The sequence below is a fragment of the Phascolarctos cinereus genome, unplaced genomic scaffold, assembly GCF_003287225.1.
Source record: "Phascolarctos cinereus isolate Bilbo 61053 unplaced genomic scaffold, phaCin_HiC Scaffold_726;HRSCAF=1367, whole genome shotgun sequence".
In the NCBI taxonomy this organism is placed as follows: domain Eukaryota; kingdom Metazoa; phylum Chordata; class Mammalia; order Diprotodontia; family Phascolarctidae; genus Phascolarctos; species Phascolarctos cinereus.
Genome location: NW_027556098.1, coordinates 225,358,259 through 225,378,193, shown reverse-complemented (window position 1 = coordinate 225,378,193; position 19,935 = coordinate 225,358,259). Strand labels below are relative to the sequence as shown.

Here is a 19,935-nt window from a genome sequence, read left to right as displayed (position 1 = left end):
GTTCCTTTTCTTTTTGCTGAGGTTTATGTTGTAACCCTGTTCTTTATGAATGGATTTGATAACCAAATTCTGAATTTCCAACTACCAAAATGGCATAAAGAAACATTACTTCAAACCTTCATAACTTTACTTTTTGGGAAGCCCAAGTACTTTACAAATCACCCTGTGTCAGTTAGAAGGGGGTGGGTGAATAATGTTAACCAACCCCATTGTGTCATATGTAAAAAACAAGATGTTCAAGGATGAGTATACTGTTTAAGAAACCCCTTATGACTGGGGCAGCTGGATGTGTAGTGGATAGAGCACTGGGCCTAGAGTTCAAATCCAGCCTCAGACACTTGACACTTACTAGCTATGTGACCCTGGGCAAGTTAACCTCAACTCGCCAAAACAAACATAGACACAAACAACAAAAAAAAAAACCCATACGGAAGAGGTACAAAGCTTCCTCAAATCTGTACCAAAAAAAATTAACCCCCCCAACAGCCCAATAACAAAATTAGGAGATCTATCAGCTTTAAGGATAGGTTGATGGGGGTCAATCGGTTTCATTGGCATAGGAACTCCCAGGTATTGAAACTCCCTCTACCAATGCAGACTGGCATCTCCTCTACAACTTATATTCTTAGGTGTCTAGGGCCCTAAGAGGTTAAGATTTATGCTCTATTAATAATAATGACAAATAATAATAATACCTCAGAGCTCTGAAAGTGCTTTATATAGCTTTTATCATTACAAAAGCTAGTCATTTCCCATTATGGGCCTTTAAAAGGAATCCCAAACTATATAATTTTGTTCTTCAGACTTGAAGCCAGTCCTTTCTTTTTCAGAGATTAGCTTCGAATCTATTATGCCACATAGTTTCTCATAATAATCCCCACTACTTTTACTACATGGCTTTTACTTTTTATGTACTTTAGCCCATCACACATAATTCCTATTTTCAAGAACCCCCAAGTTTATAGGGTATAAACTACCTGAATCAGATGATACTTCAGGAGGATTTGCTTCTGGAATACTTTCTTTTAGAATTGCATCTACTGATTTCAGTGCTAAAACAAAGAGAAAATAATTTTTATCACAAAAATATCATATGTACAAAGAAAATAAATTTTCTAATTAATTCCTTGGCATTCTATTATCTAAAAGTGTGTGTGTGAATAGTTATGTTATTAGCCAGCTCCATGACCTTCAAATTAAGTTTGAATTTCCATTTCTTTTTAGTTTACCACATATCAGAATATCAGTACTTTTGTGAAATGAACAGTAAATTTATAATCTGGTTCCCATATGCATTTTTAATAGAAAAATTCTCTGCATATTTTCTCCCACCAGGTTTTATTACTTTGACTTTTCTTGTTTAAGAAAAAAAAACATTTTTAGAGAACAAATTTTAAGAGATAAATATGAAAATTATTTAACATAAAGGTCTAGCTTAAATGTTATTTTGGTATGATTTCTATGGGCTAATTAAAAAACAAAATATGCAAACATTGCTAATGGAAAAATTCATATCACTACCTGTCACATCACTGGCCTCATAACTTTGATCTGGAGGTACTTTAGAAGGCGGAGAGGGTGCTTTGCGTTTCGTCCTTCTCAAAGATGAATTAGCTGAGGACGTGTGGCTGAGCTGCAGAGATCCTGTTCTCACTATGCCTGCTCCAGAATGGTCCTAAAAAAAGTAAAACAAATAACACACTAGCTTGTTATCTAATAATAGTTTATGAGGCAGCTACAGGGAACAATGGATAGAGCACCGAACCTCAAGTCAAGACCTTAGTTCAAATTTAGCCTCAGAATTTATAAGCTACAGGGTCATGAGCTACTTGACCCTGTGTAGGTCAATTAACCTCTTTTAGGTTTAGTTTCCTCATTAGTAAAATGGGGGAAAAAACAGCACCTATATCCAAGAGTTGTGAGGATCAAATGAAATAGCTTATGTATAGCTCTCCGTAAACCTTTAAGTGCTACATAAATGCTAGTTATAATGATATTTGGCAGCTAATTTTCAGTTTAAGTGTAATATTAATTTACATAAACCAAATCTATGTTAACCAAAAGTAAAGAGAGAAAGGCTAGAATAGGAGTTCTTACCCATTATTGTGTCATGGAGCCCTTTGGAAATGAAAGCTATGGACTCCTTATGGGGTCTTTAAACGCACACAATTCATAAGATTGCAAAGGAAACCAATTATATGAAAGTTACCAAAGTATTGAAAAATTACAACAATGACAACAGATAAAGAAGTTTACAAACCCCAGGATGAGAGAAAAGGGGAAATACAGTCCATGGATCCTAGGTTAAGTACTCCTAGTCTAGGCTAACAATTAAATCAGCATAGTGCAATGGAAAGAACATCAGGTTTAAAGTCAGAGGACCTGGTTCCAAGTCTCAGTTCTTCCGCTAGCTACATGGGCAAATTTAACAATAAAATGTAAGTGGGAGTAGATGACTTCTATGATCTCTTCCAAAAAACTGTGATCCTGTGAATGTATAATTAAGTTCTTCAGAAAAAATAAGGGAGGGAAAACACTGAGACCGAGTACTGGTCAGTCAATAAACATTTCTTAAAAGCTACCATGTGCTAGACATTGTGCTAAGCACTGGGGATACAAAAAAGGCAAAAGACAGTGCCTGTCCTCAAGGAGTTTACAATCTAATGGGGGAGACAACAAGCAAATAAATATGTACGTACAATCTATATACAGGAGAAGTAGGAAATACTAGAGGGAAGGCACAAAAGGAAGGGTTGGGAAAGGTATCCTATGGACAATGGAATTTCAGTTGGGACTTGAAGGAAGCTAGGGAAGCCAGTAGGTGGAGATAAGGGAGAGCATTCCAGGTATGGAACAGTCACAGAAAATGCCCAGAGCTGAGATGGACTGTCTTGTTTGAGAAACACAAGGACATTAGTATCAGTACATGTTGTGGGGAGCAATATGTAAGGAGACCAGAAAGGTGGTGGTGAAGGGGAGCAGGTAGGTTTTAAAGTGGCTTTGAACACCAAACAAAGGATTTTATAGTTTATCCTGCAGACAATAGGGATCCACTCAGTTTCCTGACTAAGGGTTTGACATGGGCAGGCCTGTGCCTTCAGAAATCATTTTGGTGGCTGAATAGAGGATAAACTAGAATGGGGAGGGTCTTGAGGTGGGTACACCCCCCAGTTCAGGCATGAGGGATGAAGGCCTGCACTGGAACAATGGCAGTATATAAGAGAAGAGAAGGAAACGTACCTGAGAGATGCTGCAAAGGTGAAATCATAGACCTTGGCAACAGACTGATATGGTGGGTGAGAGAGAGTGAGAAGTCAGGATGACAACAAAGTTGTCAGCCTGAGGGAAGGAGAAGATGGTGTTGCCCTCTAGAGTAATAGAGAAGGTAGGAGGTAGGAAGAGTTTAGGGGAAATATAATAAGTTCAGTTTCTGACATGCTGAGTTTCAGATATCTGAAAAGCAGTGGGAGATGTGAGACCGGGAGTCAGCAGGACAGGTAGATTTCAGAATTATTAGCTTAGAGATGGTAATTAAATGCTTGGGAACAGATGAGATCACCAAGTGAAGTAATACAGAGGGAGAAGAGGAGAGGGCCCAGGACAGAACCAAATGGGACATTTATGGTTAAATGGTATGACCTGGATGAGGATCCAAAAAAGAAGACAAGAGAAGGAATGGTCAGAGGAGAACTAGGAGAAACGGTGTTCCAAAGACCTAGAGAGAAGAGGGTGATCAACAATATCAAAACCTGCAGAGAGGTCAAGAAGGAGAACTGAGAAACAGCATTGTGATGGGTCAAAAATACTCAAATTTGCAATACCATCAATGAAATTAATTGCAAAAACACTATTTAGTAAACAGTTCACTTTATTTCTGAAGACCCACAAAAAAAAAAAGATTTCTAAATACACTCTTGTTATCATTCTTTATATTCAACTACAGTCTTCTACTTATTAAAGGTATTCATGTACATGGCATTTGAAAACTACTTTTAAAGTTGATGTCATTTGTCTTTACGCCATTTCCCCCCCACTCCTCTATTCCAGACTAAACCACTCTTGTGAAAAAGAACAATGGGGCACAAACATCTAACAGAGATTCTAATCCCATATTCTTCACTACCAGTCTCCTGACTTGTTGCCATGAGGCAGGAGGCATGTTCCACCATCTGTTTTCTAGGGCCTTCAACTTGCCATTTGCTCAGAGCTCGATTTCCTTTAGTGATGTTTTCATTTACGTTGCTGCAGGCACATACATTATTCTCTTGGTTCTGCTTACTTGACTCTACATCAGTTCATATACATCTCTCTGATCCTGTATTCATAATATCTCAATGAGCAATAATATTTCATGATATTTATATGTGATCAGATTTTTCAGTCATTTTCAAATTGATGGGTATCTACTCTGTAGATATGTTCTACTATGTAGAATTGTAGCTATGTATATTTTGGTATATAACGGACCCCTCTGTCTTTAACTACTCTTGAGTATGACTTCTAGTAGGACTGCTGAATCAAGGCACTGTTTCAATTGGTATCAACTCCTTATTTCAGGGGATCCACAAAAAAAATAGTATTATGAAGCACGTTACTATTCAGAGGTTCACTAATACTGTGGATTCACATAGCCTTCCTCATGCTAATAGTGGCACAGCTATATGGTGCCATAGTGCACAGAACATTAAGCCCAGAGTCAGGAAGACCTGAGTTCAAATCTAGCCTCAATAACTAGTTGTGTGACCTTGGCCAAGTCATTTAATCTCTTTGCTTCAGTTTCCCCATATGTAAGATAGAGATAATAATAGTACCTAGCTTCAGAGTTGTTGTAAAGATAAAATAAGATAATATTTATAAAGTACTTTGCAAACTTTAAAGAGCTATATAAATGCTAGTTATTATTACTCTAAGGTTCCATAATGAAGGACTCTTCCTTCTTTGGCTGATCAGTGATAAAAATGTGTTTTTCTCCTGGTCACTGATGTCAGTTTCTCCATCATTGTCACTTGTCTTTTCTATTACCTGATAAAACCCAGCCATGACATTCATTTCTTCAGGAGTAATATCTGCTTGAGAGTTAGACCTGGAGGTCATCTTCAAAGGACTTTTTGTTTATGCCTTAATTAAGCAGACTGCTTCACACAGAGTAATATGAAGGAGTAGAATTGGCATAAATAGACCCAACAAATCTCTTCTGATGATCTTTCCACAATTCAAAAACTCAATGACAGCAGAATTCTGACCTTGTCAAATACCATAGCCACATTTATCCACCTATACCTCTGCAACAATCCCACGTTAGAATAAGCTGACATATTTGTTCAGGATATTTATTTTTCTATATATGTAGGATTTAGTGTCTCCATCAAGAGACAGGTTTCAGTCCTACATTAAGATAGAATTTATTCTGTACATTTGTTAAAACAGGCTTGAGTGGTTGCTTAGCCTGTGGGATGGCAACTGGGAGGGGAGTGGTAAAATCAGCATGCATGGTAGGCTACAGTAAAGGTTTTATAACCTTATTTTTTCCGGGTAATTTTATCGCTACTGAGAAGGTATGGCATGAAAGGGAGAGAATGTTCATCACTAAAGCAGTGATGTGGTCAGAAAAGACATTCATAAAAGGCACAATCACACTTGAGCTTACCTCAGGGGGAGGGAGGGACATGGTTGTCAGAAAGGAGTCTGAGTTAGCCTGCGGTGACATGTCATTAACTAGGTTTCAGGTGATGAGTAATGACTACAGTTTAACTATACTTCCTCCAACCATGAAATCCAGCAGTCAACTGGGAGACAGTCTTAAGGAGGACAAATTAAAGGCAGCAATATAAGTGGGGTATTTGGATCATTAGCCTTTGGATAAAGATTATGGACAAAAGGAGCTATTTTCATCTAGATAAGAAGATGCACTACCTCTTTGGGGAAAGTACTTAATTAAAATTAGAAATTAGAATCAGTTCCAATGCTATGCATCATATAAAGTCTTAGCCCCCAACCATATCTGGACACGAAAGAAACAAGAATGTTAGATTTACATAAGCTTAATGAGATTTTTTTCCCCCCTTGACTCAGTTAAGTCTACTTAGATTTAAACTAAATAGAACAAACTATCAGTGTGATATAATGGGAACAGCACTGGTTTTAGAATCAGGATGTTTTGTTTCAAATCTGTCATTTACTGTATAACCTTAGGTAAGTAACAACTCTCTGAGTCTCTGTTCTCTCATTGTAAAATGGAGGATGGGGGTAGGGGTGGGGCCAAAATAAATAAAAAATAACTTAAGATTTACTCATAAAAAAATAAGTTCAAGCTAATTATTACAGATAACTCAATTACTGTCAGAAAATAAACATTTATTAAGCACCTACTATGTACCAGGCACTATGCTAAGCACTGGGGATACAAAGAAGGGCAAAAAGCAGTTCTAGCTTTCACAGAACTCACAGTCTAATGGGGGACACAACATGCAAATAACTACGTACAAACAAGCTATATGTAGGATAACTTGGAAATAAACAACAGAGGAAAGCCCTCAAATTAAAGGAGATTGGGAAAGACTTCCATAGAAGTCTAAGTCAAGGTCACTTGCACATGGCAGTCATTGTTTAATCCAAATTCACTAGTTTTTTTTTTCATTACGCCATTCTGTGTCCCCCTTTTCATTCACTGAAATTTTGTTCAGAAATATAAACAGGCCCATGTTTAAACTGGAAATTAATACCTAGTCTAAAACACTAAGGAAAGGAGAACAGAAGTACTTGAGTTGATTAAAAAGTTCCCTTTTTTTTTTCCCAATGACCTAATATTTTATGGAAGAAAAATGCAGTCTTTGCCACCACCTCACTCCAAACTCAGTCTTATTTTTGGACAAAAAATGAATTTTAGATGGAAATTTTAAAGAAAAATTTTGGGAAAAGAAAATATTTTCCCCCTTCAGCAATTCTTTGGAAACTATTTAATCATCTGCTAAAATTAGCTTAGAATGGGCAGCTGGGTGGCGAAGTGGATAGAGCATCAGGCCTGGAGTCAGGAAGACCTGAGTTCCAATCCGGCCTCACACAAGACCCTTAACACTAGCCGTGTGACCCCGGGCAAGTCACTTAACCCCAACCACCTCACAAAAAAAAATATAAAATAAATAAAATAAAATTAGCTTAGAAGACCAGTAGCCTTTCCAGTGTATATTCCCATGAGAGCCATAATATTTAAGCTCAAAGAGGCCTTTTCAGGGTCCTCAGTTTGCCAATCCTGTTTTAAAAGGCAATTACTGATACTCAAATAAAGCATGAAATAAACATTTTTCATTCTTTTTTCCTTTGTGAAAACAGTGGGGGCTGACCCATAAAGAACAGAAGAATCATAAAATGTTTTGGCTGAATAAAAAAAAATAAACAAATCAGGTGTGAATAAGTATTTTTATATGTGAATTGGTATAATGGGCTAAGCCTGATGTATCTTTCAGATGACTGAAATATGTTATCGTATCAGAGAGGAAAATGGTATAATGGATAGAGAGCTTACTTCATCATCAGGAAGACATAGATTCAAGTCCAGTTTCTGCTGGTTTTGTGACCTTGGACATGTCTCAGCTTCACTTTCCTATCTGTAGGATGGATGACATATAGCAACTACCTCTGAAGTCCGCTATGAGGCTCAAATGAGAATAGACACAGTGTAATTTCTAAACTTTATTATTATAATTATTAGTATTATGAGTAATTTAGATGATACAGTACTGACTGAAAAGGAGTGTGTTTAACTTACTAAACGCAGACAGACAGACAAGAGAAAGTATGGATGGCCATTTTGGGGGTTGGAGGAGGAGGAATGGTATTTTGTAGATCTTTAACTCCACCTGAAAAGCCTGTTTCCTGAGGCAGACAACATATATTGAAATACCATTTATGTGTCCATTAATCCATCACAGCCTACTAGAAAATATTAATATGCAACCTGATGGCCCAAAATAAAGACAGCTATCACAATTTCAAATAACTTGCTGACCATAATTAGATATCAGCTATCTTCAGTTGCTAATCTATTTTTCTCTGCTACAAATACTTAGATAAATACATAAAATTATTAAGTTATATTAATATTAAGTTACATTATTTCCAAAAAAATTTAGGTTATACAGTGGTTCAACATTTCTCATCTCCTTTATTAAAGTATGCTTTCTTCTCATTTAAAAAGAAAAATGAAACCCAGAAAAAACAAAGTATACCTTTGTTAAACAGCGCTCTCTTGTGGTTTATTTTCACTCACAAAAAAGAAATGTTCTCTTGAGAATAAACAGCTTACTTAGCAAGAATCTTCATAGACAGATAAGCAAAATAAACCGGATGCTCTGTCACATTTTATCTCTTTCAGCATTCTAGCTGTTTAATTCATTTAAATGATCATTTTAATTTTTGAGTCAAAACCAACAAGAAATACAGGTATGCAGAGATTAGATATACACTGGCAACATCTGCTTTGATCCTTTGCTAAAAATTAACCTGACGTGTTTAAACCTACCTTACAAGGTTGTAGTAAGCATCAAATGAGATAAACAATTATAAAGCAAACGGTGCAGTACATGGGACATAGCGGGCCTTTAAAAATGCTTTTTCCCTTCCATCTTCTCCCCTCCGAAAGAAGGCAGAGAAAAGCAGCTCTTTTTTTTTCCACCCTAAACATCTTATCACACCATTAGACTACACATATTTGACGTGTGATAGATACATATAATTCTAGTCCAATATACCTCTTGGAGAGAGAAGAGTGAAGAAGGGATTGCCCAGAGATAAGCAATCCTAGATCCTTCCTACCCCACTCCCACTCCTTCTGTTCTCTGCAAAGGTGGAAACTGCAGTCTTATCCCCGATTAGATATTTATGCATTGCCACATGTGGTTCACCTGTATTCATATTAGATACATTAAATATGTATGTAAACGTATAAATTAAGTACAAATGGAAGGCTTGAAAGCAAAGTCACTCCCCCCTCCCTTTGTATATCATGACTGTGTGATAATCATGACATAATTCATTCAACAAGTATCTATTAAATATCTATTATATGTATAGCACTATGCTCAATTCCCTGGGGGATTAAATAAATATGTGTGTGTGTGTGTGTATACATATACATATATACACATACACACACACACACACACACACACACACACACGCAGACACACAGTATAACCAAAGATCCTTACTTGAAGGAATTAATCACCTAGTAGAGGAGCCAAGACATACACATTCACTCAACAAACATTTATTAAGCTTTTTCTTTGTGCAAAACAACATGCTGTATGATGAGAATGATACAAAGTTATGCCCCACCCAGTTGTTGGATGAACAGCAGGGGTAGAAATGTCCTTAGCTGCTCATGCGCTTAGTGATGGGAGTGAATAAGAATACCCAAACAGAGAGGATAGATAGAAAAGGGAAGGGTATCACAGCCAGAGTCATGGAGAAGTATTCAAATCAATATTCGAAAGAGTTAGAGGATGAGGACAAGTAACCAGTGAAGGAACGAGAAGGAATAATTACAAAAAGAAGAATCAGGAACGTATGGAGTCCCTGAAGGCAAGAGAGAAGAGAAAGTGTAGTAAGAAGTGCCTGTGAGATCGTTAGCTGACGAAATGATAATACCACTGACTGGGGCAGGGGTGGGGGTGGGGGCTGAAGGAAGTTGAGGGGAAAGGAGTAAGGTTTGAGAGAATTATTTTCATTTAGAAGAATTTTAAATGAAAGTGATCATAGTTTCATGAAAAGAACATCTTCTATTACCAATATTCAATTGTGATACTGACAGACGCTAATTAACTTCATAAACTCCACTGAATCCATTGGAGAAGGAAATGGCAAACCACTCCAGTACCTTTGCCAAGAAAACCTCAAAGGAGGTCATGAAGAGGCAGACACTACTGAAAAATGACTGAACAAAGCAATAACTATTTGGTTCCAGTTACTTTCCTTCCTTTTTAATCACAAACTCAAGCATTTATTTCCTCATGTTCACATTTTTTTTAGTGTAATTTCTGTATAATACCTAGGATGCTACCATGAACCCAGTAGGAAGCTAATAAAGTCATTTAGGACAAGGGTTTATCTGATGATGAATGCCATAAAACTTTGTACATAGGTCATTTAACAGTAGTGAAGGACTTCCCAACATAAGAGCCTCATGGGTACCGTGTGAACAAGCATGGATCCAAGTGTTAGGACAAAGTCATTACCTAAGCCTTAGTACCTTATCAATACTTTCTAGTAACTCACATTAATAAATCATTTATTTTCTTCAAAGTGAAAATTTCTGAATCATTAATCACATATTTCTCCTTTTAGTAAAAAAAACCCTTTATATAAAATATATAATCATACAATAATAAAACTTTATATAAAACTATATAACATATATAACTTTATATAGACCGAATTCCTAGTAACATTACCTGACACTCTCCCTTCCCCAGCAGCAAAATCTTCCCTTCTCAAGTCTATTAGTAACTGAAGAAGAAAGAATAGTTTAAAAACATATAACAGGAACAATAACTCACCTTATTTGTTTCATCCACACTAACAGACTTCACTACACAGGAAGCTGGTCTTGTCTGAGTATGTACAAGATCCTGTGGGGCGCTCTGAGAGGTTGGCATTGGAGGCAAGGGAGCCCTCCTCTTTTTTGGTACGTCAGATGGCAGTGTATTTGAAATATATGGTTTAGAGATAGTATTTGATCTCGTAAAAGTTGGCCGAGGTTTACTTATCAATGGAGTTGCTGGAGCACTTGAAGTCTTATGAAAAATAAAAAGGTGGAGGTTGGAAGGAAAGTACCATAAGTATTAGGGAAGCTTCAGAAAATAAAGTACAAAAATTTGTTTATAAGTAACATTACAAAGTACATCTTTAACTTTAAAAATGCTTACTTGTTCCCTTTTTTTCTTGCTACGTTGAAAAAAGCTGAAAAACTTTTTATTTTCTTTTTCTTTCATAGTGTCTAGGTTTTGAGATATTTGGCAGGAGTCTAAAATTTAAAAAAAAGACATGTTACTCTTTTTTTTTCATTTTTTTCATTTTTGTTTCATTATCTGAGTCCTCCTTTTCCTTAGGTTTCTTTTTCTTACTGTCCATTTTAGAATATGTATACATTCAATAATAACTAAAAATCTTAAGAAGGTAAATGCCAAAAAGTTGTTTTAACTGGGCCTTGAAAAGTGTCAATTATGTTACTTTTCTCTCCTTTTCATTTATGCTTTTGGCTCATAGCTAAACTACTATAAATAACATTTTGTTCTGCAAAACACATGAATCCAAATTATTACTGAACACTTGTTCAAGAAGCTTCATGGTTATTATTATTTGCTTCTTAAATTTTAAGAGACTTTGATTACAGAATAATAAAATTTGTCCAGGTCTATACAGGATATATTTATATATCACCCCATATTTTTCTTAGTTTTTCAAAAAGATGTATTTAGGGGCAGTTAGGTGGTGCAGTAGGTAGAGCTCTGGCCTCAGAGTCAGGAGGACTTGAATTCAGATTCCACCTCAGACATATGACACTTACTAGCTGTGTGACCCTGGGTGAGTCACTTAACCCTGATTGCCTCACCAATAACAACAACAAAAATTTATGTTTACTAGGTCTATTAGTATTCTCCAAAATCTCCATTGCATGATATTTATAAAAATCACATAGCATGGCTTCTCTTGGAAAATCCATAACCACTTCAGTAGCCACACCATCCCAGCCAAATGACTTTAAGTGTTTAAACTTTCAAAAAAAAAAGCTATAAGTGATAATATGGTCTTAAAACAATAATTACATTAAGCCTCAGGTACAAAGTTCAAGCAAAAGATTTATAACAGGTGATGAGGGGGATTGGTTGATGGTTTTTCTCATGCTTTTTTAACTACTGATGGATGCCAAGCACTTTGGATGCCATCAGCATTAAAGACAATTTAAAATGGATGCTTTGGCTTACATACTTTTCCAAATGACCAACCTACTTCAATCCTTGATACTTTTCCCTATGAACTTTCTTTATCTGAAGAGATGCATATCTTCTCTATTTTCAGTTTAACAATAAATTTGATTTTAATAAAGTCACCAGCACCCTACCCCCTAATTACAAAACAGTAAAGGTGTTTCCTAATTATGAAAAAGTAACAATCTGTTAGCAATAAATGAAGACTTTCCAAACAAAGTTCAATTATAATCTGAAATGCAGGACATGTATACTCTGCCACTTTAAAAAATAATCTTTGTTGGAAAAGTTATACTTGCTTCAGTTTACTTAGAGATAATTTATCCTAAAATATTACAAAATAGCCTTTCCTTTCTCTCAGATTGGTAACTCTTCTATTGAGAAGTTCTGACAAAAGTGGCCATATGATAGTTAAACAACCTCACTGAGAGTTAGGGTTTGGAGTTTTGGTATTTTTTTTTTAAGAGAGTGGGTATTTTTTTTAAAAAAAATCTAAGACATTCTATTATCTTATTTTAAAATCAATAACAGGAAATAAAGTTTATTTGCTATATACAGCAAATAAAAAAATTAAATATCATGGTCAACTAATTAAAAAAGAAACAAACATGGGAGAAGGCTGAGAGAGAAAAAAGGGGAATATGAAAGAGGCAGAGGAAGAGAAATAAAGACACAGGAAGGAACAAGAGGCGATAAGAGAGAGATAAGATAAAGAGAGACAGAAAGGGAAAAAATGAGAAAAGAGTTTGTAAAACTTGGGGGGGGAGCTGAGGAAGAACACTTGGCAGTTTCTCTGCTCCTTAGCTCTACTCAATACACATGAATTTTACCATTCACCCTCTCAGCTTCTGGAACATCATCATGACTTTCCTTTTCGGGCTCCATATCTTCAAGCTAGGAGGGCTATAACATTAAGAGTTTCTCACTGGATATCACTGTCTAATAAAGTATTCTAAAATCTGATTTCAAGTGATGTAAAAGGAATTTGTTCCCTACTTTCCAATGCTCTTAATTGTTCTACATACTAAGTTTATTGACAATGAGTAATAACTAAACTAAATATTATTTATATTATTTATATGATACATCTCAGAAACTTTTAAAAAAAATTAAGCCAGCATGGATAGAAGGAAGGAAGGAAAGAAGGAAAAAAGGAAGGAGCAGAACTGCCCAACTGGAACTGACCAGTTGGGTTCCTAGTGGGGCAACTACCATTACTCACAGATTGTACCTATGGACAGAACAATTAGTATTTAACCTTTAGCAACACAAAGCGTGGTGTAGAAGTATAATAGAAGTTACCATAAAGCACTTAAAGGTAAATGGAGGACATAGCTAACACAGAACTGGGGTCCCAAGTTTCTAATACTTACCTTTTTCCTAAAGCAAACTCTTGGGCAATATTTGTAGGGAGTTTCCTATGGGGCCATGGTAGTGATAAGAAGAAATAACAATAGGGGGAGAGGAGCTGAACAATACTTGGAATTCTAAACCTAATTGTCTTTTCAACAGACCACAAATTCATCTATACTTGATGTTGGCTAAGCTACCAACCACTTGAATTAAGGTAATCTACACTATGCCCTTTAGTCTCCAAATGAGGTTTGGGGAAGAGTGAAGGTGAGAGCAGAAGATGTGTGAAATGATCTACAACAAAAACTTTCTAATTTACAGTTTTCATGGGTACTGATTATCAATATCTATATTCACTGTGTTTCTCAAATTATGAACTGAGATCAAGGAGTCCCTGAGAGATCATCTTACCCAGTTTCACAGATGAAAAAGCCGGGGCTTATAGTGTCTTACTTTCTAGCAAAAAAGAACAAAGTATTTTTGCTATCATTATAAAACATTTTTGAAGAGAAAAGCAAAAAAGATTCTCCCCAAGGTGTTAATATTTTTTTCCTTTCTTTCTGCTTAAAAAAATGTTTTGAATTGTTCTCACTCATCTGGTTGGAACAGGATGATTTCCTAGATACACAAAAGGGGATAAAAAACTAAAATTCTTCCATATGAAACTAATTCTATTCTATAACTTAATTCATACATCCAAACCAGTAAGTTTGTCAGTGTAGGAGAGCTCCCAGTGTAGAAAAAATTTCTGTCCACTTAGTAATATGTCTGGAATACTAAGAACTGAGTGATTGGCTTATCGTTAATTAGCCAGCATGTGTACAGAGGCACTTTGTGTACACACATTTGTATAGACTTGAACCCAAGTCTTCATGAAGTCAAAGCTTGTCCTTTGTCCACCAAGCCACATGATCTAAAAAATTTGCACTAAAATTATTTTGTATAATTCACCTTTGAAAGAAAAATAGCATTTGCTTTTCATTTTAGAACGCTTTCTCTTAAATATACCAATTTATGTAGGGATTTCAGGTAAATTACACAGGTACCCATTAGCCCGAGAAAGGATGAATAGTAGAAAGCATTTGGGTGAGGATAAATTGGAAGACACATAGAAGTTTATTAAACTTGGCTTTCTATCCGACATCTTAGCTTGGAGGCGGCAGCAGCGGGAGTTCTTGGAGCCTCACCATGCCGCCCAAGGACGATAAGAAGAAGAAAGATGCTGGCAAGTCAGCCAAGAAGGACAAAGATCCCGTGAACAAGTCTGGGGGCAAAGCTAAGAAGAAGAAGTGGTCCAAAGGAAAAGTTCGGGACAAGCTCAACAATCTGGTTCTGTTTGACAAAGCAACCTACGACAAACTCTGCAAGGAAGTCCCCAACTATAAACTTATCACCCCTGCAGTAGTCTCCGAGAGACTGAAGATCCGGGGCTCTCTAGCCTGGGCAGCCCTCCAGGAACTGCTCAGTAACGGTCTAATTAAGCTAGTTTCCAAACACAGGCACAAGTGATCTATACCAGGAACACCAAGGGTGGAGATGCTCCAGCTGCTGAAGATGCATGAAATGGTTCAACATTTGTGTACATTTTCAAAAATAAACTTATTGAACTAGGAAAAAAAAAGAAGTTAAACTTGCTGAGAATATAGCACAAACTGTCCAGCCAACCAGATGTTCTGGGTGATACTTTCCATGCAAATTCTTATCTCTTCTTACTGTATTGCAATCTCTCAGAATTAGAAGCAGTAACAAAGGGTTGATTTCCTAACAATTCAGGTTGTTCCCAAAAGAGAATGGTGTGCCTTGTAAGGTAGCGAGCTCTCTTCCACAAGAGGCTAACTATCTATCAAGCATATTGTCAGCAGGGCTCCTGAACTGCATAGTAGCCTGGACCGGAAAACCTTGAAGGTGCCTTCTAGCTCTGAGATTCTAATATAGCAAGTTTAGAAAGCGAGAAGAATGTATGTAACACATTTTTCAGAATCTGAGTGGTAACTTTTGAAAGCACATTTGAGTGAATGAAATCAATGCTATTCTAAATTAAAATCCATAAGCTACCAGAGCATTTATGCTGGTTGTGCCCTTGTTGGTAACAATTTGTGAAAGCTCAGCAGGTATTCTAGAGCTTAGACACACTTTCAATTTACCCAGTGACCAATAAGTAGAAATATCACGGTGTGACACACTCTTCCTACTGTGTGTAATATTAAAAACCCAAATCTATAGCTCTTACCTTGTAAAGATGATAAACTGAAGTCAGTAACAGAAGGAGCTATAGAGGGAGGGGATAAAAAAAGGGTGAGTTTACTATAATGATGATGTTTGTTCAAGTTCAAAATGTTACTGTGACAAAGAAAGGGGTGTAAATTATATCTTAACACCGTCTTAGGGAAAGTGTTAATATTTTCTAAAGGCAGAATAATTGTTTTCTTTCTTCAAAATTTATTTCCTTCAAAAGGATAAAAAAACAAAAATTATTTTATAAATCCAAACAATAGTATTAGTATTTATTAGGAAAACATATGCCTGCATTTATACATTAAGAAACTATTCTAAAGCATGCCAAACCAACATGCTTTAAAAATCTTCAAATCTTACAATATGAAATTATCTTGCCATGTGTTAAAGTTGCATGGAATACTTCTTTATAGGCCTCCAAGTATAAAAAAAAAATCATCTTTTTTAACCAATTTATGTCAGATGCTAGGTTTAGGACATTTTTTAACATGACATTGTTAAGCTTAAATGAAATAAATGAATACAGATGGGACTTCAGTCAGTCAATAGCAGTTCACACTTTATTAGGAGAACAAGGAATTCACAAGATGTTACTCCATTTTTTTCCTGTTTAAATCTAAGAAGCTGTGTTAGCTATTCCATTTTTAGCCAAAAAAATTTTAGGTTGATGAGAAATGGAAATGATCAACTTTAACTGAGAAATTCAGTTTCTTATTCCAGTTTCATGAGATGAAATCAGTAATGTTTTTGTCGTTCAGTTTCCCTTACTTTCTTGTCCTACAGACTTTTATTAATTTACCAGTTAAGAAGTAGAGAAAACACATAATGTATCAACTATCAAATGAAACAAAATAGTCTTACCTTTGCTGACATCCATCGCATAGAGTTCCCGTAGTCCAAGGTCATTAAAGGACTTAGTCAGATCAAGAGGCTCCTGAGATTGGTAGTCCTTCAACAATATGGTGTGTAAAGGGTCAAACTCACATTTACTACAGATAATGGGGGTGAGTTCTCGAAGGGATGCGTGTGGACTAACTCTCAGAACTGTCTTCTGTGTTTTCTTGTAGTTTATCACTACTCGTACAGTTTGCTAAAATAAAATATAAAAATTAAAATTATACTATGCCCAAGGGGTTATAAAAATGTGCATACCCTTTGACCCAGCAATAGCATTTCTAGGGCTATATCCCAAAGAGATCATACAGATGGGAAAAGAACCCACATGTACAAAAATATTTATAGCAGCTCTTTTTGTAGTGGCAAAGAATTGGAAATTGAGAGGATGCCCATCAATTGGGGAATGGCTGAACAAGTTGTGGTCTATGAATGCAATGGAATACTATTGTGATATAAGAAATGATGAACAGGCTGATTTCAGAAAAACCTGGAAAGATCTGCATGATTTGATGCTGAGTGAAGTGAGCAGAACCAAGAGAACGTTGTACACAATAACAGCCACGTTGTCTAATGACTAATATTGATAAACTTAACCCTTCCCACCAATACAAGGATCTAAGATATCTCCAAAGATCTCGTGATGGAAAATACTATTCATATCCAAAGAAAGAACTATGGAATTTGAATACAAATTGAAGCATACTATATGCTAGCCTTTTTCTTCTTCTGTTGAATTTTGTTTCCTCTTTCTGGTGGTTCCTCCTACTGGTTCTAATTCTTACTTACCACATCAGGAACATGAAAATGTGTTTAACAGGAATGTATATGTATAGCCTATATCAGATTGTGTGCCGTCTTGGGGAGGGTGGTGGGGAGGGGGGGGGAATTTTAAACTCAAAAGCATATGGAAGTGATTGTTGATAAATCAAAATAAATTAATAAAAATAATAAAGTTTTAAAAAATTAAAGTTACAGTGATGTTTTTGTGATTGTTGTTGAGTCATTTCAATCATGTCCAACTCTTTGTGACTCCATTTGGGGTTTTCTTGCCAAAGATACTGGAGTGGTTTTCCATTTCCTTTCCAAGCTCATTTTATACATGATGAACCATCATGTTCGAACCAGGTTAAGTGACTTGGCCAGAGTCACCCAGCTAGTTAAGTATCTGAGGCCAGAGTTGAACTCAGGAAGATGAGTCTTCCTGGTTCCATGCCCAATACTCTATCCACTGCATCACCTAGCAGCCATAGTAAAATTAAAAACCGATAAAAGAACAAGGATGAATTTCAATGACCTGGAAACCTAGAATTCATATTCCTAGCAATATTCATACATAATTAAGACTAATTTTATGTCAACATCTAAAAGTTATTTTGATCAATTTTTTTCCTACTTCTACAGGAGTCTTTAAACCAAATGATATCAATTTAGTATAATTTATAGTATTTTAGAATCAAACTATAAGATATATTTCTTTCCTCAGTACATTGTGGGCCCTTAGTAAAATGTTTATTGATTGATTGATTGATTCAACAAAGTCTAAGATCAATTGATGAGTTACCTTGTTTCTTTTATGTTATTATTTTAAAATTAGAAAACATAAAAAGGTAAACTTCTTTTCTATTCTTTATTCAAGAAATACATATTTTGCTAATGCTTTACTAATTGATAGATTTATATGAGGTCTCCATTCTAATTTAACTGCTTAGCATTTTATACATATCTGTATTTATATTTAATTGTGAGTTATCTTTATTTGTATTTATTTATATTTGAGTATGATTATCTTAATCCATCCTGGGTATAGCTCACTGCATACATGCTCATAAAAAATAGCTTGACAATTTAATTTCATGTCATAGTATAAAGTAAAAGAACAATCTTTATTTATTTGGTTTTTTGGGTTTTTTTCTTTCCTATGCAGACTAGACTGATTTCTCTGAGTAGCCATTGATATTTCATTGAAGAAGCCTTAGGATACTGGGATCCAATGGAAAAATCACAATACCATCTACAAAGCACAGAGAAAACAATTTGTGCATATCATCACCTTCATGACTTGCTGAGTACCTTTGGCAAGCACGTGCATCTCTTATACTGGAAAGGATCAATTAAAGTTCATTCTGGTTGCACCTATAAAGGACTCTCACATGATCTTTGTTTCCCCCTAGTCCAAAAATGTATAGCTCTTTCTGCACCTTATGTCCAATATCTCTCTGACAAAAGTCAGGTAACATGCCTCATTGTACAGCCTCTGAAGACATGGTGACACATTGCATTGATTGGAGTTCTTAAGTCTTTCAAAGCTGTTTTTCAAATAGAAAAAAAAACTCACATGATGGGAGACTTTCTCATAAGACAGACTTTTAAACTTCATTTTCTTCTGTGTCAAATACTTGCTGGATTCAGATGCCTCCTTCTATGTGATTCTTTGACTCCTTGTGTTGTTAACATTTTCTCCCACTTCAATTTTCTTTGTACTATACTCATTTGTGTATGAAAACATGTATGGCTTTATTTTTGTCCCAAGTATCTAACATATAATTAGTATTTCATAAATATTTGTTAAACTGAATTGATTTAGTAATCTATGCTCTCCATAGTTGAGAAGTATATGATTCTTTTTCCTTCCAGTTTTTACAAGGTTTCAAAAATATGCTTTGATTGATGATCCAGTTAGAATTTATTTTGACATATGCTATAAGGGTGTGGATTCAGTTTGGTTTTTGTTTTTTTCAGCCATGTCCATCACTTTGTGACCCCTTTTGGGGTTTTCTAGGCAAAGACAATGGAGTGTTTTGCCAATTCCTTTTCCAGCTCATTTAACAGATGAGGAAACTGAGGAAAACAAGGTTAAGTGACTGCCCAGGGTCACATAGCTAGTAAGTATCTGAGGCCACATTTGAACCCAAGTCTTCCTGACTCCAGGCCTAGCACTCTATCCCCTGTACCACCTAGCTGCCCCTCAAGGTATGGATATGGATCCAATTATGCATCCTACTTGGTCATTAAGGACAAATCACCCTATTTTAATTAAGTGACATTCTATTTCTATTTTGCTTAGTGTTTTTGCCATTCTTCATAAACATTTCGTAGAGATGAGAAAGCAAGCATATAAATTATAATTGCTGAGATATGCTCAATTTTTTTTGCTAATAATACTTCATAAAACTTTCCTCCTCAAAAATTAATCCTGAAAATTAATTCTTCAGTGATGTTGAAACTGTACTGTATTCAGCACAGATTATTTCTTCTGTATATACTTGGTCTGGTCCAGCGATCAGTTATCCTCAACCTGTTTCATCCTGTCTGTCAAAATCATTTACTGGGGTGTGGCTGCTGCTCATACTACAGCTTCTTGGAGCCACAGGTGAGAGTTGGGTGACCAGGTAAACACCAAAAGTGGATGAGCAGCCCTGATAAGGACTCACACCAGAAGTGCTAGACCTCCTTGAATACCCCATAC

The 19,935-nt window shown here is 35.9% G+C and overlaps 1 protein-coding gene and 1 pseudogene across 4 annotated transcripts in view; one reads left to right on the top strand and one right to left on the bottom strand.

Moving 5' to 3' along the window:
* Positions 1-19,935, bottom strand: part of COBLL1 (cordon-bleu WH2 repeat protein like 1) — a 179,284-nt gene that overhangs the window by 36,302 nt on the left and 123,047 nt on the right. For all 4 annotated transcript variants that reach the window (XM_020990839.2, XM_078146994.1, XM_078146993.1 and 1 more), the window contains 6 exons: positions 16,434-16,662; positions 15,568-15,606; positions 10,923-11,020; positions 10,554-10,790; positions 1,522-1,675; positions 978-1,052 (listed from right to left, as the gene is read on the bottom strand). In XM_020990839.2, coding sequence (XP_020846498.1) covers positions 978-1,052; positions 1,522-1,675; positions 10,554-10,790; positions 10,923-11,020; positions 15,568-15,606; positions 16,434-16,662 — 832 coding nt within the window. The remainder of the gene's footprint in view (positions 1-977; positions 1,053-1,521; positions 1,676-10,553; positions 10,791-10,922; positions 11,021-15,567; positions 15,607-16,433; positions 16,663-19,935) is intronic.
* Positions 14,460-14,961, top strand: LOC110211510 (small ribosomal subunit protein eS25 pseudogene; annotated as a pseudogene).